Source organism: Lithobates pipiens, unplaced genomic scaffold, assembly GCF_037356315.1.
Source record: "Lithobates pipiens isolate NorthernLeopardFrog02 unplaced genomic scaffold, aLitPip1_a1.2 Scaffold_10, whole genome shotgun sequence".
NCBI lineage: Eukaryota > Metazoa > Chordata > Amphibia > Anura > Ranidae > Lithobates > Lithobates pipiens.
The window spans coordinates 109,512,851-109,540,620 of record NW_027507686.1 but is presented as its reverse complement, the minus strand read 5'-3'; the positions used below and the strand labels follow the sequence as shown (position 1 = coordinate 109,540,620).

Here is a 27,770-nt window from a genome sequence, read left to right as displayed (position 1 = left end):
AACTGGTCTGTAGTTCCCAGGTATATATCTTGGTCTTTTTTTCAAGATTGGTGCTACATTGGCTTTTTTACAATCGGCTGGTACCATACCAGTTGGTTAGACTTGTCATAAAAATTAGGGACAATGGTCTGGCAGTTACTTAACTGAATTATTTAAGGACTTTCGGGTGCAAGCTGTCTGGTCCTGGTGACTTAGTAATGTTAAGTTTTTCAAGTCTGTTTCTGATTTTATCCTTTAACCATGGGGGTGCTTTCTGTGACGTGTCATGAGAATAAACATTGCAGTTTTGATTACTGAAGCCCCTGTTTCCCTCGTCAAGACGGAGGATACATTCAAAACCTTTACCATCTCACCATCCTTTGTAACCAGAATCCCTTCATCATCCTTTATGGGACCAATATGATCTGTCCTCCCTCTTTTACTACTTATGTACTTAAAGAATTTCTTTGGATTTTTCTTACTCCCCCTTGCTATGTGCCTTTCATGTTCTATCTTAGCCACCCTGATTACACCCTGTTGTGGATAAACCACTATACTCTTTTGCACTAATAAGTGCCCATTCAGTCTAATGGTATAATGCATCTTTAAATAACCCATGTCTCTTGCATTTCCCAAGTAAACAGACATAATCACCATCTTAGCTCCATCGTTCCTTCATCTGCCTGCCGAGCAGTGCATTAGCTTTTATTCAGACAACAAAGAAATCGCAAACAAGAACCCCTGGCCCTAACAGCCAATTGCTTCCTTCACAGGATGTGACCAAACGGGATGTGAGTTTATCCAGTTCCCAACCTGATGTACGTCGGCAGAATGGCAGAGGCAGGCAAATGGGCGTACCTGTACGTCCCTTTAAATTTGCTGCCCTGCCCGCCGGCGGCGCGCTCGCGTGCTGCTCGGGACCTCCGTGAGTCTGGTCGCGGTTCCCGCGGACTCAATCGCCGTGGGCATACTCGCGATCGTCTCACGGGGCGGCTGAACAGCGAGATGCCGTTGTAAACAGCATCTCCCCGTTCTGCCTAGCAACTAGTGATGCTCCATGTGATTGGAGCAGAGATCAGTGTTCACTAAATTAAAGCCCAGTCCCCAACAGTTAGTTAGTAACACACCCCCTGGAACACTTAACCCATTCACTGCCACCCACTGGTTAACCCCTTCACTGCTAGTGTCATTTACACAGGAATCACTGCATTTATATAGCAGTGATTGACAATGGTCCCCAAAAGTTTCAAAAATGTCCGATGTGTCCACCATAATGTTGCAGTCAGTAAAAATTGCTGACCATTGCTAGTAAAAAAAAAAAAATAGAAATGCCATAAAACTATACCCTATTTTGTAAACACTAACTTTTACGCAAACCAATCAATCGCTTATTGCGTTTTTTTTTGTGTTTTTTTTTTTTTACCAAAAATATGTAGAAGAATACGTATCGGCCTAAACCTGAGGGAAAAAAAATGTTTTATATATTTTTGGGGGATATTTATAACAAAAAGTAAATACGTTTTTTTTTTTTCAAAATTGACGCTCTATTTTTGTTTATAGCGCAAAAAATAAAAAACGCAGAGGTGATCAAATACCACCAAAAGAAAGCTCTATTTGTGGGTAAAAAAGACGTCAATTTTGTTTTGGAGCCACCTCGCACGACCGCGCAATTGTCGGTTAAAGCGACGCAGTGCCGAATTGCATAAAGTGGTCTGGTCTTTGCCCAGCAAAATGGTCCGGTCTGTAAGTGGTTAGTTACGGCAATATAAATGTCCTAAATCTGTGTATTTATTTTTTAAATTATGTCCAATTATTAACCACTTTCAGACCGGACCATTTTGCTGGCTTAAGACCAGACCACTTTTTGCGATTCGGCACAGTGTAATTCGGCACATTGCCTTTAACTGGCAATTGCGTGGTCATGTGAAGTGGCTCCCAAACAAAATTGATGTCCTTTCCCCCCCCACAAATAGAGCTTTCTTTTGGTGGTATTTGATTACCCTCCGGTTTTTATTTTTTGCGCTATAAACAAAAATAGAGCGTCAATTTTGAAAAAAAAAACGTATTTTTTGCTATATCCCCCAAAAATATATAATACAATTTTTTTCCCTCAGTTTAGGCCGATACGTATTCTACATATTTTTGGTAAAAAAAAAAAAATCCAAATAAGCGATTGATTTGCGCAAAATTTATAGCGTTTGCAAAATGGGGTATAGTTTTATGGCATTTTATTTATTTTTTACTAGTAATGGCGGCAATCAGTGATTATTTTTTTTTGTGACTGCGACATTATGGCGGACACATCGGACATTTTTTGACACATTTTTGGAACCATTGTCATTTATACAGCAATCAGTGCTGTACAAATGCACTGATTGCTGTGTAAATGACACTGGCAGTGAGGGGGTGGCAGTGTAGGGGTTTAGTGTGTCCTAGGGGCGTGTTACTAACTGGGGGGCTGGGCTGTGTGTTATTGAACACTGATCTCTGCTCCAATCACATGGAGCAGAGATCAGTGTCACTTGTAGCTAGGCAGAATGGGGAGATGCTGTTTACATCGGAATCTCCCTGTTCAACCTTACCTGTGAGACCAGCGCACACCATGGCAGATCAGCAAATTCAAATGGACGTACCTGTACGCCAATTTGCCTGTCCGTGCCATTCTGCCGACATACATTGTCGTGCGTCGGTTGGGAAATTATTAATATTAGGCTATGTGGCAGTTTACACAGGGAATCCCTGTGTGGACTATCCGCTGTGAATATAATATTCCTGTGCTGTTAAATTATTCATCAGTGATTGCTTGTGACTATTTCACCACTCCAGTGATAACACCACATGGATTGGTCACTCACCAGATAATGGCACAAACGTGCCCTTTGTTCGTTAAGAAGGGATAACCACTCCATTTGTTGAGATTGTCCTTGCTGACCCCAATAAACTATGGGCATATAGTTTTTTCCGTCCTCATAAAAAAAAAAAAAAAAAAAAAAAGACAGCGATCATTATGCAATATGCTTACACTGTTTATAAAATGATTAAAGAGACTCTTAAACTCGCATATTGTAGTGCCCGTGAGCCGGCACCAAGCTATTCCAGCAGTTAGAATGAATGAAAAATGTTTCCGTGTGCTTCCTATGCTGGCGTGCTTTGGTCATGATGAAGATTAATAGTATGTGATAACTATTATATACCATTGTGCACAATTTTTCTTTTTTTTTTTTTGTATTTTATATGATTTATTTCACAGTTAAACGAGATGTATGCAAGGTGGTGTATTCAATGTTTTCTCTTTATATATTTTTTTTTACCTACTGGAGGAATTTATTTTTGACTGCAACAACCAGTTTTATATATGTTCTATGATTTTTTTTTTTTTTTTGTGCCAGTTACTCACAGTAATCGGTGCATTTTTATAGCACTGATCGCTGTTTAATTGTCAGTGGTTTCAAAGTGTTCGATGTGGTCGCCATAATGTCGCAGTCCAGATAAAAATTGCAGATCACTACCATTACTAGTAAAAAAAAAAATCATAAAAATGCCATAAATCTATCCCCTATTTTGTAGACGCTAGAACTTTTGCACAAACCAATCAATATACGCTTATTGTGTTTTTTTATTACCAAAGATATGTAGAATACATATCGGCCTAAAGTGAGGGAAAAATTTTGCTTTTTTAAAACACTTGCCGACCGACACACACATACGTCGGCAAAATGGCACAGGCAGGCAAATGGGCGTACCTGTTATCTGCCTATTACCCGCATGCTGTGGGAGCGTGTGGGTCCTGTAAACTTTTCGCCAGTGGCCCATGATTGCGGCAAGGAGCGGCAGAACGAGGAGATGCCTACGTAAATGAGGCATTTCCCTGTTGTCCCTAGCAACAAGACAGGGATCTACTGCTCCCTGTCATCAGGAGCGGTGATCTGTCATGTGGTGTAGCGAGCTCACACCCCCCCCCCCCCCCCCCGAAGTTACAATCACTCCCTAGGTCACACTTAACCCTTTGATCGCCCCCCTAACCTCTTCCCTACCAGTGCCATTTATACAGTTATCAGTGGCTATTTGTAGTTTTGGCTGTATAAATGACTAAGGTTCCAAAATATTGTCATGTGTCTGCCATAATGACTCGGTCCCGATAAAAATAGCAGATCGCCAATATTACTATTATTATTGATAAAATCTATTCCCTCTTTTGTAGACGCTATAACTTTTGCGCAAACCACTCAATATACACTTTTTGCAATTTTTTTAAAACAAAAATATGCAGAAGAATACATATCAGCCTAAACTGTGGAAGAAAGTTTTTTTTAATATATTTTGAGGGTATTTAATATAGCAAAAAGTAAAAAAAATAGCTTTTTTTTTCCCAAAGTTGCTCTTTTTCTTTTTTATTTTTTTTTATTTTTTATAGTGCAAAAATTATAAACCGCTGAAGTGATCAAATACTACCAAAGAAAGCTCTATTTGTGGAAAAAGACATAATTTTTTTTTTAGGAACAGCGTTACACAACCGTGCAATTCAGTTAAAGCGACACAGTGCCGGGCGGCACAGTGGTGTAGTGGTTAGCAATCGCCTAGCAGTTAAAAGGGTTGCTGGTTAGAATTCCAACCACGACTCTACCTGCCTGGAGTTTGCATGTTCTCCCTGTGCCTGCGTGGGTTTCCTCCGGGTACTCTGGTTTCCTCCCACACACCAAAGACATGCAGGTAGGTTAATTGGCTAATGTCCAAAATTGGCCCTAGTATATGAATGAGGACCTTGGATTGTGGGCTCCTTGAGGGTAGGGACCGATGTGAGTGTGCAATGTACAGGGATAGGGACAAATGTAGACTCAGGTTGAACTGGATGGACTGGTGTCTTTATTCAACCTTCGTAACTATGTAAGTGGCGAATCACAAAAAATGGCTTGGTCATTGAGCAGCCAAATCTTCCAGTGTTGAAGTGGTTAATTATCAATAAAATGTATATATTTTTTTCTTGTGTAGTCTGTTCAGGGTATTGAGTCCATTGCGCCCCTATTTTCCCCTTCCTAGCTTTTTAGACTTTTCATGGAGAATGGTCTCCTTGCGCTCAATTATTATTGCTATTTGGATGATGGTACCCCCAATTTTTAACCCTTTCGTTTTTTTGGAGGCCTTATTGCTATTATTTTTAAAATATTATCCTTTTAGTAAGTAAATTGCACTCCTAGACTTAACAGGTGAACATCAAGATTAATATTTGGAAGCTGCAGTTTTTTTACTTGTTTTAAAGATGCAGGCTTTGGCTCTGTACTCTTAAAGCGGTATTAAACCCAAAACTAAAGATGTAAAATCATTAGATGTGGTTGCTGCATCTGGTTTTGGCTTTTGGTTTTGGCTTTTGGTTTTGGCTTTTGGTTTTGGCTTTTGGTTTTGGCTTTTGGTTTTGGCTTTTGGTTTTGGCTTTTGGTTTTGGCTTTTGGTTTTTGGCTTTTGGCTTTTGGCTTTTGGCTTTTGGCTTTTGGCTTTTGGTTTTGGCTTTTGGCTTTGGCTTTTGGCTTTGGCTTTTTCTTTTGGTTTTGGCTTTTTCTTTTGGTTTTGGCTTTTTCTTTTGGTTTTGGCTTTTTCTTTTGGTTTTGGCTTTTTCTTTTGGTTTTGGCTTTTTCTTTTGGTTTTGGCTTTTTCTTTTGGCTTTGGCTTTTTCTTTTGGCTTTGGCTTTTTCTTTTGGCTTTGGCTTTTTCTTTCGGCTTTGGCTTTTTCTTTCGGCTTTTGGTTTTGGCTTTTTCTTTCGGCTTTTCCCCATTTGTTTTTACCTGGTGATCTGGCCAGTAACACACCTCAATTGGCGAGATTCACTTCTGAAGGAACGAGCACATGAGGCTCAGTAGGCAGCAGCATTGTCAGTCTGGGGAGGAGAGTAGTGTTAAATGTATTAGATTTAGAGCCACTAACAAACTGAAGCCCTACTCAAGTTGACACTTCATACGTAGTTACAGTAAAGTTATTTTCCTTCTGAAATAAAGGTATTAAATGAATAAATAGGTTGATCATTTTGAATAACCCCGCCATTGTTGTGATTTTGTCTCATCCATGCAAACTGATAATTCTGCTGTAGAGTTTGTGCTGTGGAAAACAGACTTGCTGACTGGATTACCAGATGAAAATAGAGGAAAGCCTAAAAAGAAAACTAATACAGCCATCACATATAACAATTAGTAAGCTGCAATATATTGCCTGCTTATGGGTGTAATACTGCTTTAAGACTAACCTACCTGCTGAAGCACAAACTTTCAATATGCACATACACATTATGTACATAAAATATTTCTAAAACTGCTTGTTCCATGTCCGTGATGCAAAAAGTTTTCTAAGTAGAGTGTAAGGATTACAATCCCAGAGCAAACACTTTCAAAGACAAATCTGCAATGGCACCATTATTTCTAGCTTGTCTGTTTACTTTAAACAAATTTGTTACCTCAAATCTGTGCATGAACATTTGGATAATTTATATCCATTAAGATGCATTAGGTTTGTCATTGATTTGTTTTTGTTTTTTAGGTAAGCAAGCTGAAAAGACACATCCGTTCACACACTGGGGAGCGTCCTTTTCAATGCAGCCTGTGCAGCTATGCTAGCAGGGATACCTACAAGCTGAAGAGGCACATGAGAACTCATTCTGGTATTTTCTTTATTTTTACTTTAACTGGTTTGAACTTAATGTAAAGTGACTCTATTCGTCATGGCTCCAAAGAATTTTTTTTTATTTGTTGCATACATATAAAAATCTTTATTTTTTACCAAAAAATTTACTTAAAGCCCTAGACTATTATATATTTTCTGTAAGCAGAAGCCCAGTAGAAAAAAAAAAGCTGCTAGTTTCAAATTTGTGTCACATGATATTTGTGCAACTGTTAAATGCAAATTTTTAGGAAAAAAAAAAAAGAATTTTAGTGCAAAACACACCTTACAATATCCAATTTTGGTTAAAACATGAGGTTACATCGAGTAAACAGATATGAAACATTTTGTCTTTTAAATTGCGTACTCCCACGATATCACCAAAAATGATAGTGCACACAAATCACCATAGACCACTCTTTAAAAGCCTTTACAGCTCACTAGTTTAACATTAACTAGGAGCTCTTGTGCAATAATTATTATTCTCACTCTGACATTTGAGTTAATATGTCACACGTGAGGTGTGACCGTGGTTTACATACGTGTCCACACCCTGGGCTTGTGTATGCACAAGTGTGCAAAGCAACCAGGATTTAGGCCATCTCCCCCTTTTTTTTATTTTTTTATTTATTTTTTTTTTTTTTAACTACACTCAACTAGATTTTTTTTAAAAACATTATATATTTATATTTTAAACTTTTTTTCTTAAGATATTTATTTTGTTTACAAAAATTAAACATGCCGTCCCCCCCCCCCCCCCCCCCCCCCATCACCTTATCAGATAAGAATATATAAAAAAAAAATCTTCCGATCTTGGGTGGCTTAAGAGGGGATTGGTATCATGAGGGCCATCCTAGCTGATGTTCCATATAATCTAGATTCCCACTCTATCACACTTTCCTCTCATCCCCATTCTCGCACACTTCCACCCTCTTCATTTGCCCTCTAAAGCCGCGTACACACAGGCGGACTGTCTGGCCTACTTAGTCCGACCAAACATATTTCAACGGACAGTCCGCTCGTGTGTGGGCTTCAGCGGACTTTTTCAGCGTGCAGTCTGGTGGACTAAGTATTTGGGAATTTCCGTAATACTGTCCGTCGGACTTGCATTTCGGCGGACAATCCGCCCGTGTGTGTGCCAGTCCGCCGTACTTTTGAAATGAGCGGACTTTTCCCGCCCGGAGAAAAGTCTGCTTATTTCGAGCGCGTCTCCAGGTAGGCGGGCCCGCGAAGGAGACGTCGCTGGCCCCGCCGCCTGGTATGGACTTAAAGGGGAACCCCAACGCCGAAAAAAATCGGCGTGGGGGTCCCCCCCTAAGTCCACAACAGACCCTTGTCCGAGCACGCTACGGGGGGGTGCCGGAATGCCAGGGACGCACTGCGCGGCCACTTATATAGGGACCTTGTCCCTATATAAGTGGCCGAGCAGTGCGTCCCTGGCATTCCGGCCGGAGAGATCGTCGAGGCAACATCTCCTGGAGAAGAAGAACGGAAGGCGACGGCGGCGACAGAAGACCGGGCCACCGCCTGTAAAAGAGCTATAAGAAGGCGCGGTGGCCCGGCAGAAGAACCGAAGAGGGGGACAAGACCCCCGAAGTCGGGAGAAGAGGCCGGCGGCGAGGAAGAATGCCGGACTCCTCCGCTAGCAAAAGAGCTACAAGAAGATAGCGGAGGAGTCCGGCGAGAAGACCCCCGAAGACGGAAGACCCCCGGAGCTTTGCAATAAAGTATTTTATCTCGTGTGTTGTGTTTTTTTTTTTTTTTTGTACTTTTATTTTACAGGTGAATGGGTAGGGGTACATTGTACCCCATACTCATTCACATAGGGTGGGGGGCGGTATCCGGGGGCCCCCTTATTAAAGGGAGCTCCCGGATTCCGATAAGCCCCTCCGCCCGCAGACCCCGACAACCAACGGCCAGGGTTGTCGGAAAGAGGCCCTTGTCCTCATCAACATGGGGACAAGGTGCTTTGGGGTGGGGGGGCCATTAACTAAATGAAAGCCCAACCCCCCCACAGTTAGTAACACTCCCCTAGGAACACTTAACCCCTACACTGCCACCCACTGGTTAACCCCTTCACTGCTAGTGTCATTTACACAGGAATTACTGCATTTATATAGCAGTGATTACTGTATAAATGACAATAGTCCCAAAAATGTCCGATGTGTCCGCCCAAATTGTCGCAGTCACAATAAAAATCGCCGATCGCCGCCATTACTAGTAAAAAAAATAATAAAAATGCAATAAAACTATCCCTATTTTGTAAATGCTATAACTTTTGCGCAAACCAATAGCTTATTGCGATTTATTTTTATTTTTTTATACCAAAAATATGTCGAAGGATACGTATCGGCCTAAATTGAGGGAAAAAAATGTTTTTTTATATATTTTTGGGGAATATTTATTATAACAAAAAGTAAATGCGTTTTTTTTTTCAAAATTGTCGCTCTATTTTTGTTTATAACGCAAAAAAATAAAAACCGCAGGGGTGATCAAATACCACCAAAAGAAAGCTCTATTTGTGGGAAAAAAAACGAGGAGTATAATAAGTTGTAGATAAGAACAGATGTGACATCCTCTGAGAGGGAGAAAGTGATACCAACGGAGCCAGTTCAAGAATTCCATTCCATTGTATTTGGAAGATATCTCCCACATCTTTTTCCCACTTCCTCTTGTACATAGGGATCTCTATCCCTCCCGTTCTCCCATTGTTTATATGTGGGTATATTTTCGAAATTAAACCTTTCCCTGTTTCTGCATTAATTATTTTTTGAAGAACTGGGATTGCACTCCATTCTAAGGGCCTCCCTCTAAACTGCTCCTCCAGTGCGTGCCTGACCTGCAAATACTTGTAGAAGGATTTATTTGGTAAAGCAAAATAGTCTCTCAGTTCCTGAAAGATTTTTAGGGTACCATCTTGATATAGCCGAGCGATAAATTTTATTCCACACCTCTCCCATTCTCTTACTGTCCCCATCTTCTCCCAATTTGCTATTCTTCCATAAGGGGGTATGCTCATTAAATCCTCTGTATTTTAATATGGCCTTCGCTGTGTCCCACACTCTCGTCATTTAAACTCAAAGTAGGGAGTCCTAATGTTAAGGATCCTGCCTCCAGAGCTTCCACTATTGAGTCATGTGGTGTGTTTTGTAGGAGCATTTTTCTCCCTGCCTCTCCCCCTTCTAAATTACACCCCCCCCATATACTAGAGTTGTGACACGAAGTAGCTAAAGGGGTGTGGGAGCGCCACTCCTCCTTCCTGTTTTTGTAACTGCAAAGTACTCAATCGAATTCTTGCCGACCCACCCTTCCAAATCAGTTCCCTGAACACCATATCTATCTTTTGAAACCACATTTTATATAACCAAATTGGGGAGTTATGCAATACATAGAGAAGCTGCATTATCCATATCATTTTGATTAAATTACAGCGACCTGCCACAGATAATGGCAGGCGTTTCCACACTTTTGTCTTCCTCCTAAATTTATGCACTAACGGGATTATATTATCTGCTGTGTACTGTTGAGGGTCTCTGGATACATTTATTCCTAGGTATTTAAATTTACTTACTACTTGGATCTGAGTCACCTCAGGCAAGGGGCTTCCCAGAGGATATACTAGCAGAAGGCTAGATTTTTCCCAATTTATCTTAAGTCCGGAAATTTGGCCAAATTTGTTAATGTCCATAGCTTTCTGAAGGGAATCCTGTGTATCGCCAAGGAATAACAGAAGGTCACCCGCATATAATGCTACTTTTTCTTCCAAGTCTCCCCTTCACCTGAGCAGAAGACCGCAGGGCAATGGCCAGAGGTTCAATTGCAATGGCAAAGAGGAGGTGTGACGAGGGACACCCTTGTCTTGTCCCCCTCCCCAGTCTAAATTTATCGGACTTTTCATTATTCACCTTTTACTCTGGCTTCTGGTGCCCTATAAAGCATTTTTACCCATTTCATGAAACCCGGTCCAAATTAGGCAGTCTCCATAACTCTCCAGAGATACTGCCACTCAAGACTATCAAAGGCCTTGGCGGCATCTAAAGACAAAATAGCCCTCTCTTCACTCTCATCCATAGGGACCTGAAGATTCCAGTATACCCTCCTTATATTTGTGCTAGTAGTTCTTCCGGGTATAACACCTGATTGATCAGGATGGATGAGTTTCAGTATAACCTTATTCATCCTAGCTGCCAAGACCTTTGCCCTTATTTTTATGTCAGTGTTTAATAAAGCGATAGGCCTATATGAGATATCATCAAGTGGGCCTTTACCCTCCTTGTGTATAGTGATTATGGTGGCCGATATACTGCCGATATATCTCGATCGGGAGTCCGTCTGGGTCCGGGAATTTCTGTTGCGCCATCTCAGGAAAGCCTTACCATATTTTAGTCCCCCGTTACTATCACCGGCACTCTCGGCTTATCCACAACAAACTCGGCCACCTCACAAAGGATTGAAACGTTAAAGGGTGGAAGGAGGTACACATTTGCTAATACACAGACTCTGTTCTCAATCTTACAAAATTAAAAAAAATGATTCTCCCATATTCATCCACCTTAGCCTACAAGAGAGAGCCACCCCTGATCTAACAAATATACTCCCCTAGAATAGGAGGGGTGTACTGTAATCACTCCATCTCAATTGAGGAATAGAGATTTTAGCAAGACGTGTCTCCTGCAACCAAAGGATAGCCACCTGGTATGTCTTTGCAATCAGGAGAACTGCTGCTTTTTTCTCTATCTCCCTTTCCCCGGACATTCCATGAGCACAAAATAAATTTTTTAATTTGAGTGCGCATAACCATCAAAGTTAAATTTTTTCGTGAACCTAACCAATGCCTTTTCAAATTTATATGGTTTTCTTGTATCATTTTTTGTGACTCCATAGTGTCTCTTCTCATACCTGTGATTTAAATCGAACAAACTTTTGTGCCAGACCCACCACTTGTTCCATCCCATACATCCGTACCTCCTTTCATGCCTATAATTGTGTTCACACTGTGTTTTGTACCAAGCAACCCACTTGTTCCATCTCATACACCCATGCACACCATTCACCTGCCCACTGGGCATATTTTGGGGCTTCCTAATATGACCTTTGCATTCATCTATCAATTTAAGTGTTATAAACTTTAAACTTGTGTTCTCACACTCTTCCCTCCCTATCCCACCCCACCTCAGAAAACCATACAGCCCAATTTAATAAAAGAAACAAGACAAGACATGGCAAAACAGACTACACAAATAGAGAGAACTCTTCGCTCCACCCCTTAGAAACATGGGATGGTATGCTCGTTTTTCCCTCCCCCCCCTTTCCAACACCACCACCCCCCTCTCTCCCTAAATTATTCAACAGTGTAGTGGTTTGTGTCTTAAACAAAATCATATTACTAATAACAGTTCAGGGCAATATAGTCAGATTGGTCTACAGTGTCCCACTATAGGTTACTATCCATTTCTCCACTCCCTCCGGGGTATCGAAAAAGTGTTCATGGTGATGCTAGGAGTAATAGACCACAGTGGAGACACTTCACGCCATCTAATCAAGCACAGAGCAGCTTGGTTAGATGTGTCCCCTGGCTGTACTAACCAGGAAATGGTGCATCTGAAACAGGAAGTGACATTACTTCCGGTTTCATTATTTGCATTTGAGTTCTGTCTCCCTGCAGTCTCTCTTCCCTAGCGGGTGGCTGTGTACCTGTGCATTCGTAATAACAGGAGAGATGATCTGGTTAACCAAACAGTAAAAACACCTTAAAGCAAGGCCACATTTGCCTCCTAACTATAGGCATCACAGAGAGGTAAATAAATGTCTTTCTTTTCTTAAATCAGTGGACAAAGAGCCATAGTATTTACTATGTGGGTTATAGGGCCACTGATAGGTGATGGACACTTGCACGCCCTATGGCAAGAAGTGTACACCCTATATAACCCCTCCCACTACTAGGAGTCCCCAGTTTTTTCACCAGTGTCTAAGGTGTTGGTCACAAGTAAAGATGTGCTTTGCTCCACTGGAAGCTTCGTTGCTGGGGCTAGCCATGCTGACCGAATCTGTTCTGATGTCTTTTCATAGGCTAAATGAATGGTACCTGGGCCTCGTGTCAGAAGAAACAAGGTTTTGCTTGCGAACGCTTCTCTTTTAGAGAGCTGGACCCTGGGATCCAGTACTTTTTGGTAGTAAGGCCATAACGTTTTTGACTGGCAGGGTGCTGTTGCAGGTCCAGGATTGTGGGTAACCTGAGTTTCACCTGTCCTGAATGTTTTGGAGCCCACCGTGAAGGATGAAGATTACGTTTTATCTCAGATAACCCTGCTGCGAGGAAAGGTAAGGGAGATTTTCTCAGGAATTTCTCCTATGTATAATGCTGTCATGTCTGTGTCACCACTGGGGGCTGTATTGAGCACTCAACGACCTGATGCTGGAAACAGTGCAGAAGCCTTAATTTCTACTCTCCTCTGGCCACAAACAGATCCTCCGGTAAGAAAGGGGTGTCTGGTTCGCCTCCTGCGCCCCCAATGTTGTTTTTTTCTCCCCTTCGGGAGATTGATATGCCAAAGCAGTTTCCTTTTTTTTAAAAGGGCGACAGACCGTGCCGTCCGCTCAGCAGAGGATTTACCCCCCTCGCACAATGACAGGACGCCGCTCGCATGGGAAAACACTTTCCTTTGAAAGCTAAGAGGGGGGTGTAATTCGTGCGGGGGCGTGTCTAACTGCCTCAGATTCCAGCCACATGTGCAGAAAGTTGTTAAAGCTCTGTATGTGTGTTGCTGCTGCTGGCTGTGGAGGGACAGAGCAGGAGGGTGTGGCTTGTTTCAGGTTGGTGACACAGGTATTTCCCTTTGACACAATATACTTTACCAGGCTAAGATTAATATCAGATAATAGCGCTGGACTATAGCCTAGCAGTGTAAATTCTTTTGCTGGTAGTGCCTCTGCTTTATGCTTCAGGCTATGAGTGGTAGTGGGACCAGGAACTCCTCTAAGGGTTCTAAAAAATAAATTTCCAAAAGAATGTCATCCTCCTCTGAGAGGGATACGGCTGGTCAGATTGAGCCGTCAGGGGGAACTGTTGTTGCAGCTGCGCAAGACACTTAAGAGGAAGTAAACCCTGATGAGTTTACTTCCTCTTTTTTTCCCTGCAAAGGTAAAGCATAATGGACTACTATGCATCGCATAGTAGCCCATTATGTGTCACTTACCTGACACAGGAGCCAGCGAAGTCGCCGCTGTCCCCTGTAGTCCGCCGCATCCATCTTGCTTGTGGCGTCTCGCAGCTCCGCCGAATGACAGCGGCAAAGCCGCGATGACGTCACTCCCGCGCATGCGCACGGGAGTGGCGTCTCGCAGCTCCGCCGCTGTAATTCGGCAAAGCCGCGATGACGTCACTCCCGCGCATGCGCACGGGAGTCGACAAATGCGGCAGCTCCATTCTTGGAACTGCCGCGTTTAGTGCGCCTGCGCGCCGCTGTCTACGGCGCATACGCCGTAGACAGCGGTGCCCGTTTTCGGGCAAATATCTCTTGGACTAGGCTTACCTGTAGGTCAAAATGGTTTGTAAGGGTTTACTTCCTCTTTAAGTCCCTGTATATATCACAGAAGAGGTTTTTTTTTATTTTTATTTTTTTCTTCTACCATATGTAATTTTGAAAGTAGACTGATGCTATATCTCGCCATAGTGGGACCAAACATAGCAGATTCCCATCTAGTGCTCATGACCCTCTTATTGAGGTGCAGGAGGCTGAGGATCAGGTAGATCTTCCCAAAGATTTGGAAGATTCTTATTTATCCTTTTCTGAGGATCCTAATAAAGGAGTAGCATCACAAGACAGGTTGCTTGTGCACTCCCTTACTAAATTGGTTTGTTCAACCTTTTTTTGCTGCTTGCAGCCCAGGCTCTTGAGGAACCCACCTCTAATTTGGGTTCATTAGAACCTCCTCCATCTGGTGATGTTTTTCCTATTCATGCATGGCTAAAAAAGCTTATGTATTCTTAATGGGAACTTCCGCATAAACAATATTATTCTCCTAAGAAATTCTCCACACTTTATCCTATGGAAGAGGATTTCTATAAAAAAAGGGGGGGTTCCAGCAATTGCTGCTGTAATCACCTCAGTGAGCAAGAATCTCTCATGTCCGGTGGATAATGCGCTGATGTTAAAGGATCCAATAGATAAAAAGTTGGAACTTCTTTCTAAAAGCTATGTCTTCAGTAGAGCAGCCGGTTCTTGCTGCAATTTGTGTACCCAGTCCATTAAGCAACAGTTTGAAGAATGCTTAAAGATGTGGGAGTGTCTAGGCAGTTGCTGATGCTGACCCTAAACAACCACATCTACAAGTCTTTGAATTTGAATGGACTATCTCGGTACTTGGTAATGAAGAACAAGTGAAAGAAAATAAAAATATGATATTTAATGAAGACAGAGTGTATAAATACACACAATAAATCTTTAAAATCGTATTCTTCAGGAGGATAATCTATAGGCTAAATAATATATAAAAGACTGTCTACTGCTTCAGTCCGTGTGGGTGAGTCGGTCTCCTTAGTTTCATTTCGATTGTAAAAATGTTTTATTTCTCTTTTGCATGTATGTTTCCTTTGTTGATTATGTTTTAGTTAAAGATATTTATCCTATAGACTATCTTCCTGAAGAAGCGGTTCCCCGTGAAACCGGTTGAGGAATTTTGTATACCCCTCAACAGAAAACTCTGAGGATACCCAACGGTAGCATTGCTTATTTTTGGTGTTTAAGATTTAGTGTGTGTATTTATACACTTTCTGTCTTCATTAAATATCATATATTTTTATTTTCTTTCACTTGTTGTTCATTACCAAGTACCGAGATAGTCCATTCAAACTCAAAGCCTTGTAGATGTGGATGTTTAGGGTTCAGCATCAGCAACTGCCCAGACACTCCAACATCTTTTAGCATTTTACAATTACAAATTTGAGAGATGGTACTTATATAAGTCTGATGAATGTCCTATTTGAACCTGAGGCTATACTCACCATTTGGTCAAGGAGCAGTTTGTGGAGATAATTTCGATTCTGCCTGATCAGCAGGCCCAGTAATGGGCTGGTGTATCAGATGCACTATGTTTCACAGTAGATGCTATGAAAGATTCTATCATTGACCAAATGGTGAGTATAGCCTCAGGTTCAAATGGGACATACATCAAACTTATAGAAGTACCATCTCATTTCATTAAAAGAAGTATATATATGGGAAGCAGCCCTTGTGAGGTATGAAGGGCAAGATTCACTTAATTAAAAAAATCAATCCATTCATTGGCTACAGGTGGAGATAACCAGATCCGGGCCAAACAAACGCACACAAAAACGGGATTTCAACAAAGAGTGCAAAAGGTTAACCATTACAGTCCCACTGAGGCAACAGTAGAAGATTTTCAATAAAAAAATCATTAATTGATCAACTTCAGAGCATTATTTCAAAAACTGACTAGCATCCATCCTATTGTTCATACCCAATGGCATTCTGGTATTTAATGTGTGTATCCACCACACCTCCTGTTGGAGCATGGTGTGATGGGTATCCCTCCCCGCTTGTAGACCGTTTAACATGTTCTAAACCAAAGAGAAAAAGTATCAAGGTTACCTCCATGCACTGTCCTAAAATGTTTAGATACATTAGAAATATTTTTGCCATTTGGATTGACAGTCTCATCATAGTGTTCAGAGACCCTGATTCGTAGGTGGGGAATAGTGCAACCCACATAATGTATTCGACAAGCACTACATGCCACTACAAAAACCACTGATTTAGAGCTGCAATTAATAAAATAGTTGAGTCTAGGTTTTGCCTGTGGAGAGAGTTTTTCTGTGTCTTCTACATTATGTACGTTTGCTGGTGCCATAAGCAAAAGATCCAGTGGCATTGAGCCATGTCCGTGGAGGGTGATGAGAATGAAAAAGGCTATGCTAGGATAGATCCCAGTGTGGGAGCCCTTCTACTGGAGCCTTTCTACTGCACCTGTAGAAGACACAGAAAAAACAAAACTGTTACCTCTCTCCACAGGCAAAACCTACACTTAAATATTTTAAGTGCATGGAGGTAACTTTGATACTACTTTCTTTCTTTGGTTTAGAACATTATGCTCTGAAGTATAGCAATTCATGTTTTTTTTTTTTTTTTATTGAAAATCTTCCACTGTTGTATCAGTGGCACTGTAATGGTTAACCATTTGTACTCTTTGTTGAAATCCCTTGTTTTTGTGTGTTTGGCCTGGGTCTGGTCATAACGTCGCTTCGCCCAGCCGTACCATTCTGCCGCAGTACAGCTGCGGCGCCTGGTCAGCATGGGGTTAAGTGAATTTTGTACTTCTTACCTCACAAGGGCTGCTTCCCATATAGAATTGTTTTTAGTGTCATATTTTTATGCTTTTGATGAAGACCTAAGGCTGAAAAGTGTCATTTTTGGATATTACTGTAATGCTTAAATATTTTCTATGGAGAAGCTGTCGAGTTGCCGGCCTGTATTTTCTATAGATCTTTTGTGAGCTTAATTAGCCAGAGCACATACTACTGTACACACCAACTATATTATACAGCGGTAGAGCTTGGGTCAGTTTTTCTCTTGGAATAAGGCTTTTAGAGGACTTTTCGCTACAGGAGAAGCATTGGCCACGAAAAAGGCTCTTGTGGGCTGAAAAGGATGGGTGAACTCTGTGACATGTGTCCTTAGCCGTCTGAGTTTGAGACAGGAAGGTACTCTTGCCTCCAGTGACGTTCTTGATGATTTTGTCCAGGAATGTGGAAGATGCAGTCACCCGCGAAAGGCTGTCATTAACCTTTTTGGAGTTCTGATTTACAGTCTGGCACTCAAGCCATAGTATCTACCACAAAGCACTGGAGACTTCGAGATGAGAGCTCAGATCAGTTGATCCACTCATTTCACATACAGTAAGTGGGAGAAACTTGCTCAGCTGCCCAAGCTTGGCTTAGCATTTTAGCCCATTTGTTAAAGGTTTGAGAATCCATGGCAGAGTTGAGGATCCAGAGATTGCGTACATAGCATAGGTGGTGCTCTTTCTGTCAGATGGGCCTCTAAAAGGAGATTCTTCAGAGGGAATGACAGTAGGCTTATTCTGCCTGTCAACGGAATGGTCTGCCATGGGAGGGCTTTGACCAGTGTTTTTTTTTTTATATGGCTTCCTGTCGGCGTGAATGACTTGGTCAGCTGTGATCAAGGCTTGTAAATATCGTAGAAAAAGGGATCATACGGAAAAACATATGATTTTTTTTTTTTTTTTTTGCGGCTGGGAGCCACATAAGGCACCTGGGAATCCAAAACCTGAGGTAGGAAATATTTTAGTTTTGAAAGTTTCCCTGACCGCTGTAATGAGATGGGAGACCAAACTCCCTGTCAAGTCAATTTTGCTGCCAGCAGCATTTTATCAAGAAGATGCGAGTTCCAGGATTATGGCAAGGAGACTGTTCAGTGTCTGATTTGTCAGATGCAAACGCTGACGGTAGGGCATGCTTGGTGGTGGGTTTGCGTAGTAGAGCCCACTCTGAGTAAAACAAAAGCCCCCATCGTGGTAGAGGAGTCGTCAACCTACTGCCTAGTATCTGATGGAGCAGAAGCCTCCAAGACCAGATGAGTCTGGCAGCCTGAGCAGAATGCTTCATCTGAGGAACAATCAACCTCAGCACCACGTGAGGCGAAAGTATTGAATTCATCTCAAACCCCCAGCACTTTTCTTATCGTACATCATAGGACACAAAGCCATAGTAGTTATTATGTGGTTTATAGGCCACCTTCAGGTGATGGTCACTGGCACGCCATAAGACAAAAAGTGCACTCCCTATATAACCCCTCCCACTACTGGGAGTACCTCAGTTTTTCGCCAGTGTCTAAGGTGTTGGTCACGAGTAAAGATGTGCTGAGCTCCACTGGAGCAATCCTTGGTGGGGCTAGCCATGCTGACTGGATCTGGCCAGATTGAATGGTACCCGGGCCTCGTATCTGAAGAAATAAGGTTTTTGCCTGTGAATGCTTCTCTTTTTAAAGAGCTGGACCCTGGGATCCAGTAATTTTTGGTAGTAAGTCCGTGATTTTTTACTGGCAGGGTGCTGTTTCAGGTCCAGGATTGTGTTTCCTCTGAGTTCTCCTACTCCTGAAGGTTTAAGGGAACCCACCATGAAGGGTGAAGATTGGGTCTGTTGGTTTACCACAGAAAACCCTGCGGCCGGAAAGGTACGTTTTCTAAGAAATGTTTTGAATTTTTTTATTGTCTCCTTAAAATGTTGTCATACCTATGTGTCACCACTGGGGGCTGTATTGAGCACTCACCGCCTCATGCTGGAAACGGCACTGTGTCGGGGAGCCAAAATGCTTCCTCTTCCTCCAGCCGAACAGCTGGTCCTCCAGTAAGCTTGGGGTGGGGGTTTCTCCCCGCTTATAGCTCCCCTACGCTCAGATTTCTTTGAAAGAAAAGACAGGAAATGCGATCAGCGTACCACTCGCGGCTTTTAACCCCCCCACGCAATGTTTACATAGTTGCATAGTAAGATTGAATAAAGACACCAATCCATACAGTTCAACCTGAGTGAGTGTGCGTGCCTACAATTATCCCTATCCCTATACATTTCATCACATTGAGATGCTCATCTATTATATTTATTTAAGGTACCCATATAGAACAATCAATTTACACATACTTTGCACACTCACATAGGTCCCTAACCTCAAGGAGCCCACAATTCAAGGTCCCCAACCCACACTCATATGCTAGGGCCAATTTTTGCACAGAAGCCAATTAACCTACCAGCATGTCTTAAGTGTGGGAGGAAACCTGAGTACCCGGAGGAACCCCATGCAAGCACAGGGAGAACATGCAAACTCCAGGCAGGTAGTGTCATGTTTGGGATGCTTTTCTCAGTAGGTCTGAAAGGACCTGTAGGCCGCTGCTCGCGCGGGAAAACCCTTATGTAGAAATAAAGGGTGGAGCCATAGGCAAGGCGGGGGTCAGGGCTTAGCGGCGCCGGTGTTCTCCGACTCCAGGACATGAGGCAAGTTTTTAAAAGTACATTGTGTGCTACTGCAGGCTGTGGAGGGACACAAGAGCAAAGAGATGGCATTAACAGGTCTGGTAACACGGGCATTTCCTTTGACACATTTTTTACTGCTTCATCAGGCTGGGCATTAATAGCAATTGTGCTGGACTGTAGACCTGCATTCCTTCTGGTAGTGCCTTTACTTTGTGCATCAGGCTACGAGCAGAAGGGGGACAAGGAACACCTCAAAGGGTTCTAGAGGCTTGATAGATTTACGGCAGCCTAAATCAATGTCTAAAAAAAATGTCTTCCTCCTCTGAGAGTGATGCGGCCGGTCAGAGTGAGCTGTCAGGGGAGACTTGTATTGCAGCAGATCTGGACACTCCAGCCCATATATTTATTATTCAGAAGGTTTCTTCTACCATTTTTTAAGTTTGGAATAGAAGATTCATGCTATGTTTGCTTCCCACAGTGGGCCCAAGCATAGCAGATCCTTGTCCATTGCTCTGGACCCTCATACTGAGGAAAAAGGAGCAGGAGATCATGAAGTGTTTTCAAAGGATCAGGAAGAGGCTGCTATCTCCTTCTGAAGATCCTTATATTGAGGGAGCAGCCTCACAAGAGAGACTGTTGGTACATTCCCATACTAAGTTGGTTCGCTAAACTTCTTTACTGCCTGTAGCAGTTTATTGATGAGCCTACCTCCTGGTTTGGGATCACTAAGGCCTCTGCAATCTGTGGATACCTTTCCTATCCATTCATGCCCAAAAAAGCTGATGTATTCTGAGCGGGAGTACACAGATAAGCAGTTTTTTTCTCCAAAAAAGTTTTCTATACTTTATGCTATGGTGGAGGAATTCTATAAAGAAATGAGGGATTCCAGCAATTGATGCTGCTATATCCTTGATAAATAAAAACCTGACTTGTCCTGTAGACAATGTGCAAATGTTGAAGGATCCATCAGATAAAGTTGGAATTTCTTTTTAAAAACAAAATTGATTTTTCAGGTTCAGTTGTGCAGCCGACTCTTGCGGCGATTGGAGTAGCTCAGTCCATGAATGACAAGTTTGTGGAGGTAATCAAGATTCTTCCTGATCAGCAGGTCCAGCAGATGGCTGGCTTATCAGAGGCACTGTTTTTTCACAGTGGATGCTATGAAAGATTCTATTATTCAAGCCTCATGGCTTATGCGAGGGCTGGTACATATGCGCAGAGTCCTATGGTTGAAGAATCGGTCAGCCTAAGCACCATGTAAAAAGCTCTTGGCCAGTTTTCCATTTCATGGTGAATGGTTGTTTAAAAAATTCTCTCTTACTGATAAAGAAGAAGTTTAAAAGTTTTTTTCCTTTTTAAACGTGTATCTTCAGTGCCAGGAGCATCTGTCTCCAGACAGTTTCGACAACCTCCACCATCGGGTTCAAGAGGAAGACCTCAGGGGCAGTCCCAGGGCTAAAAGATGACTTGGGGAAGGCAGTCTGCAAAGCAAATTACCTTATGAAGGGGCCGCTCGGGGGGAGGGGGGGGGGGGATTATACCGTCTCTCCATTTTTTTTAAAATCAAACGTTCCCAGAGATCAGGGAAAAAGTCTATCTGGATCATCTCTAGTTTAAGAAAGTGATATCAGAGGTTCCCACAGAAGATTAGGGATCAGGGTTTTATTCAAACCTCTTCACGATACCAAAACCAAACGGGGAGGTGAGACCCATTTTAGGTCTCAAGGATCTAAACCGGCACTTGAATATCCGCTCCTTTCAAATGGAGTCAATCCGTTTGTCTCCGTTCTACAAGGAAATTTTTGGCGTAGATCGATATCAAAGATGGCCATCTCCACATGCCAATTTTTCCCATTCATCAGAAGTTTCTACGATTCGCGGTAGAAAATCGTCGTTTTCATCTATCCACCGCACCGCGAGTGTTCGCAAAGATCCTGGATCCTCCTTTAGTCAGGTTAAGGGCTCAGGGTATAACAATTCTAGCCTACTTGGACAATCTGCTTTTAGTAGATCAGTCTGTCACCTGTCTAAATCAAAGTTTAATCTCCGCTGTGAGTTACCTAGAATTCCTAGGCTTGATTCTCAACCTGGAAAAATTCTCCTTAAAACTGTCAAGGAGTTTATTGTACTTGGGGCTGATCATAGATCGGTAAAAAATGTAGTGCAAGCGCTCAACCTATATACACTTCTTGTAGTGCTACAAAGTGATATAAGTTCAAATGTATATATAAAATTACCCAAAGAGAAAAAGTGAATACAATATTATAAAGATACAAAATATAAAAATATATATAGTGACTTATATATGTGTATATATAACAAAAAATGGTGATTAATAGGATATTATATCACAAAAAGAGAAGACAGTGACTGTGGATATCTGTAAACAATAATCACAGTGATGAAGTCCATAAATGGATATATAGTCCAAAGCAATCGTGCAAAGTGCCAATAGCAGCCAGGGTTCTGTGATATTGTGACCGAAGAAGACAATATTTCACCATGTGACGATCCCACCACCGTATAGGGTGCAGGCTTACCGGATCTATATGACCCTAGCAGACATACGCCTCAGGGGTCAATCAAAGCTTGCGATCCCAAAAAAGGTCTCAAGAATTGGATGTATCAGTCATGTCATATACGATCCCAACAGATCCCAACAGATGGCTAGATGTGGTCAATATTCCTCATGTGCATGTACAAATCCAACAACGACTCATAGGTAGGCATAGAAGATGAGAAGACAGAGCCAACATGGCATAATAACGTTTTTTTAAAAAAACTGTTGGGATCTGTTGGGATGGTATATGACATGACTGATACATCCAATTCTTGAGACCTTTTTTGGGATCGCAAGCTTTGATTGACCCCTGAGGCGTATGTCTGCTAGGGTCATATAGATCCGGTAAGCCTGCACCCTATACGGTGGTGGGATCGTCACATGGTGAAATATTGTCTTCTTCGGTCACAATATCACAGAACCCTGGCTGCTATTGGCACTTTGCACGATTGCTTTGGACTATATATCCATTTATGGACTTCATCACTGTGATTATTGTTTACAGATATCCACAGTCACTGTCTTCTCTTTTTGGGATATAATATCCTATTAATCACCATTTTTTGTTATATATACACATATATAAGTCACTATATATATTTTTATATTTTGTATCTTTATAATATTGTATTCACTTTTTCTCTTTGGGTAATTTTATATATACATTTGAACTTATATCACTTTGTAGCACTACAAGAAGTGTATATAGGTTGAGCGCTTGCACTACATTTTTTACCGATTTCCCAGCTAAAAAATCCCTAGTTTTAGCGTGCTGGCTGCTAACCATACACATTTCTTCTTATTTTTCTATTTTCTTTTGCGCAATATTGTTGGTGTATATTCTCTCTTTCGGCTGATCATAGATGCCATTCTAAAGAAGGTATTTTTACCCCAGGGAAGAATCGGCTCCATAAAGGAACTGATTCGACTTGTCATAACAAAGAAATCCTTCCATTTGACTGTGCATGAAATTGTTAGTGAAGATGGTGGCCTTCGAGGCCATTCCTTATTCGCAGTTTCATTCAAGACTGCTGCAAAACAGTATTCTGTCGACCTGGAACAAGAAGATCTAGGCCTTAGACTTTCCAATGTGCTTATCCCCCGAGGTGCGTCAGCCTCAATTGGTTGATATCCAGCAACCGTCAATAGGGAAAATCCTTTCTACCAGTATCCTGGAAAGTGGTAACAAAGGTTGCTGGCCTTCTAGGCTGGGTAGCAGTCCTAGAAGAGGCTTCTGTCCGGAAAAAGTGGTCCAAGTCAGAAAGGACCTTAACCATCAATATTCTAGAAATTCGGTCGGTGTGTCTGGCCTTAGAGGCCTGGGCGCTCAGATTATGAAATTTTCCTGTCAGGATTCAATCCACCAATGCTATGGCTTACATCAATCACCAGGGGGGCACGAGAAGTCGTGCAGCTAAAAAGGAGGTAAATCATGTTCTATCTTGGGCTGAAAGCAACATTCCTTGCCTATCAGCGATTTTCATTCCAGGAATAGGAAATCGGCAAAAATTGACAGATGGTACTACTTGAGTTGCTAACAATTGTTTCCGGGAAAATGGTCCCTTCACCCCGACATCTTTCTGTCGATATGTTAAAGATGGGGTGTTCCAGACGTAGCTCTGTTTGTGTCCAGATTCAACAACAAAGTCCATAACTTTATGTCAAGGATTTGAAATCCGCGGGCATGTGGAACAGACTCCTTAGGCTCGGTTCACACAGGACGCGGCACGACTTGCAGCGCCGCGACCTGCCGCGACCTCAGCGGCGACTTGCAAAATGACTTCTGTATAGAAGTCAATGCAAGTCGCCCGAAGTCATGCCAAAAGTAGTACAGGAACCTTTTTTCTAAGTCGGAGCGACTTGAGTCGCTCCTATTAGAACGGTTCCGTAGTACAGAACGGGGGCGACTTGTCAGGCGGCGAAGTCGCCTGGACAAGTCGCGCCTGTGTGAACCGAGCCTCAGTCTTTCCATGGCATTTGTTTTCACTGATATATGCGTTTCCTCCAGTTCTGCTGCTGCTTCCATGCCTTCTTCGCAGGATCAAGCAGGAAGGCAAAGGGGTGATTCTGGTGGCCCCAGCGTGGTCCAGAAGATCTTGATTTGCCAAGATCATAAAGATGGGGTAGGGGACCCTTGGTCCCTGCCGCTGTGGCCAGACCTTCTCACGCAAGGTCTGGTATTCCATCCTATCTTTCAAACGCTAAATTTAATGGTCTGGCAATTGAAACCCACATTCTAAAGGACCGTGGGCTATCTCCTTCAGTAATGTTTACTTGGGTTAATGCTAGAAAGCCAGCCTCCATAGTCACTATATAGTCTGGAAGGTATATTTCTCCTGCTTTGGATCCAGGAGTTGGCACCCCAGAAAGTGTGGCATCCTTGAATTCCTGCAGATGGGACTGGAAATGAAGCTGGCCTTGAGTACTATCAAGGGCCAGGTCTCGGCCTTATCAGTATTGTTTCAACGGCCTCTTGCTTCTCACTCTAGTTCGTAACTTTATTCAGTGGGTAACACAGATTAATCCTCCAGTCAGGACACACCTGAACCCTTGGGATTTGATTTTAGTCTAATCTGCTTTACTGAAACAGCCTTTTGAGACCCTAGGGCATATTCCCTTGGATAATTTTGAGAGAAAAATATTTTTTTAGTCTAATCTGCTTTACTGAAACAGCCTTTTGAGACCCTAGGGCATATTCCCTTGGATAATTTTGAGAGAAAAATATTTTTTGTTGTCGTATCCTCTGCTAGATGGGTATCTGAATTGGCTCTCTTGTACAGAGCCGCATTTGATTATTCATAAGGATAAGGTGTTGCGGCCTCGTCCTGAATTCCTACCAAAGGTAGTTACCGGTTTTCATTTAAACCAGGATATTACATAGTTAGTAAGGTTGAATAAAGAAACCAGTCCATCTAGTTCAACCTGATTGAGTGTCTACAATTGTCCCTATCCCTCTACATTGCACACTCACATCGGTCCCTACCCTCAAGGAGCCCACAATCCAAGGTCCCCATTCATATACTACCGTAGGGTCAATTTTGGACAGAAGCCAATTGCCCTACCTGCATGTCTTTAAAGTGTGGGAGGAAACCGGAGTACCCAGAGGAAACCTACGCAGGCACAGGGAGAACATGTAAACTCCAGGCAGGTGGTGTCATGGTTGGGATTTGAACCAGCGGCCCTTTTTAATGCTAGGTGAGAGTGCTAACCACTACACCACTGTGCTGCCCGAGATATTGTTCTTCCTTTTTTTTCCCAGAATCTCGATATAGGTTATAGAAGTCACTATATTCCCTTGATGTAGTGAGATCAGTCAAGGTCTATTTAACCACCTCAATACAGTGCACTTACACCCCCTAACTGCCCAGACCAATTTTCAGCTTTCAGCACTCTTACAGTTTAACAATTAGTCATGCAATACTGTACCCATATGAAACTTGCGTCCTTTTTTTCACTCAAATAAAGCTTTGTTTTGGTGGTGTTTAATCACTAGTGGGTTTTTTTATTTTTGTGCTATAAATAGACCGTAAGTTTTGTGAAAAAAAATGTTAATAGTAATTTTTCGAAAAAAACATTTTGGACAAAATTTATACTGCTACATATCTTTGTTAAAAAATAACCCAAATTAGTGTATATTATTTGGTTTTTGTGCAAGTTAGAGTCTACAAACTATGGTGCCAATCACTGAAAACTGATCACAAATGATCAGGCCTTTAGTACATCAGGTGTATTTAATTTTTATTTATTTTTTTTAATGAAATTTTTATTAAATTTCAATTTGACGAGCTTAACCACTTGCCGCCTGCCCTATAGGCAATTGAGGGTGGCAAAGTGGTTTCATAATCCTGATCGGACGTCATATGACGTGATCAGGATTATGAGCCGCTGCGCGCCCCCGGGGGCACGCATCGCGGCGATCGTTGTTGTGGGGTGTCAGTCTGACACCCGGCAACTACGATCTCGGTAAAGAGTCTCCAACGGAGACTCTTTACCACGTGATCAACCGTGTCCAATCACGGCTGATAACAGTGTAAATGGGAAGAGCCAGTGATAGGCTTTTCTTCACTCGCGTCTGTCAGATGCGAGTAGAGGAGAGCCGATCGGCTGCTCCCCTGACGGGGGGTCTGTGCTGATCGATTATCAGCACAGCCCCCCCCCCCCCCCCCGAGGATGCCCACACTGGACCACCAGGGAAAAGGTAATCCTCCCTAGACCACCAGGGATGCCAGTCAGCACAATGGATGCCAATCAGTGCCCATAATGGATGCCAATCAGTGCCCACAATGGGCATCACTGATTGGCATGCATTATTGTTTGGCACTGATTGGCATCCATTAGTACAGTATAACACCTGTGCCGCCTGTGAGTGCCCACCTGTGCCGCCTGTGAGTGCCCACCTGTGCCGCCTGTGAGTGCCCACCTGTGAGTGCCCACCCGTGCCCGCCTGTGAGTGCCCACCCGTGCCCCTCTGTGCCGCCCACCCGTGCCCCTCTGTGCCGCCCACCCGTGCCTCTGTGCCGCCCATCCGTGCCGCCCATCTGTGCCCATTAATGCCACCTCATCGGTGCCACTTCATTGGTGCCACATCAGTGCCCATCAGTGAAGGGGAAAACGTACTTATTTACAAAGTTTTGAAACAAACAAAAAAAAAAATTTTTTTCAAAATTTTCGGTATTTTTTTATTTGTAGCGCAAAAAATAAAAACTGTAGAGGTGATCAAATACCACCAAAAGAAAGCTCTATTTGTGGGAAAAAAAATTATAAAAATTTCATTTGGGTACAGTGTAGCATGACCGCCCAATTGTCATTCAAAGTGCGACAGTGCTGAAAGCTCAAAATTGGTCTGGGCAGGAAGGTGTTTAAGTGCCTGGTATTGAAGTGGTTAACAACATAAATTATTAAAATGTTATACAACAGGTAGTACAAATTAGAAAAAAAATCTATTTTCATACCTTCCTCTCTACCCGCTTAACCTTCCCAAATCCATCCCCCTACTACACACCTAGTCCCATATTAGACCAGTCAAGTTACTCGTTGGTTAGTACCAAAGAAAAATGAGACAGAGAAAGGGCCCAAACTTTACCCCAAGGTATAGGTGGGAAAAGGGCTATACAGAAGAGATTTGCGGACACCCCTACCCCCCCCCCCCCCGCAATGAACAGCCCATCTCACTCAGCCAGGGGCTCCATAAGGCTACAAACTTCTGTGTAATTTTGCCTAATGTACATTGCCCTCACTCCATATCATAGTTAATAGACTTGGTTCATAGCATCAAAGGGGGGGGGGGGGGGTCTTAAACTGCCAAATCTGAGCTATTAATCTCGCCTGGTACAAACGTCTGAACACTGATACCTTTGTAAGAGGCTAGATTCTTCCTCAAGGCTTACTAGAAGGCAAATCTTAGCCTCGGTTTCAATGTAGTCTTAACATTTTTTATTATTTATATTATCCTCTTTCTATCCAATATCTAAATAACTTTGGACATTTTCACACCATATGGATGAGATTTCCTGTCGCCTTACATCTTGGGCATTCATCCTTAGACTTCCTACCAAATTTAAACATATTTTTGGGGGTGTATT

General features: G+C 42.5%; 1 protein-coding gene across 7 annotated transcripts in view; it reads left to right on the top strand.

The window, feature by feature from the left end:
* Positions 1 to 27,770, top strand: part of CTCF (CCCTC-binding factor) — a 364,630-nt gene that overhangs the window by 160,303 nt on the left and 176,557 nt on the right. For all 7 annotated transcript variants that reach the window (XM_077457321.1, XM_077457303.1, XM_077457314.1 and 4 more), the window contains one exon: positions 6,503 to 6,623. In XM_077457321.1, coding sequence (XP_077313447.1) covers positions 6,503 to 6,623 — 121 coding nt within the window. The remainder of the gene's footprint in view (positions 1 to 6,502; positions 6,624 to 27,770) is intronic.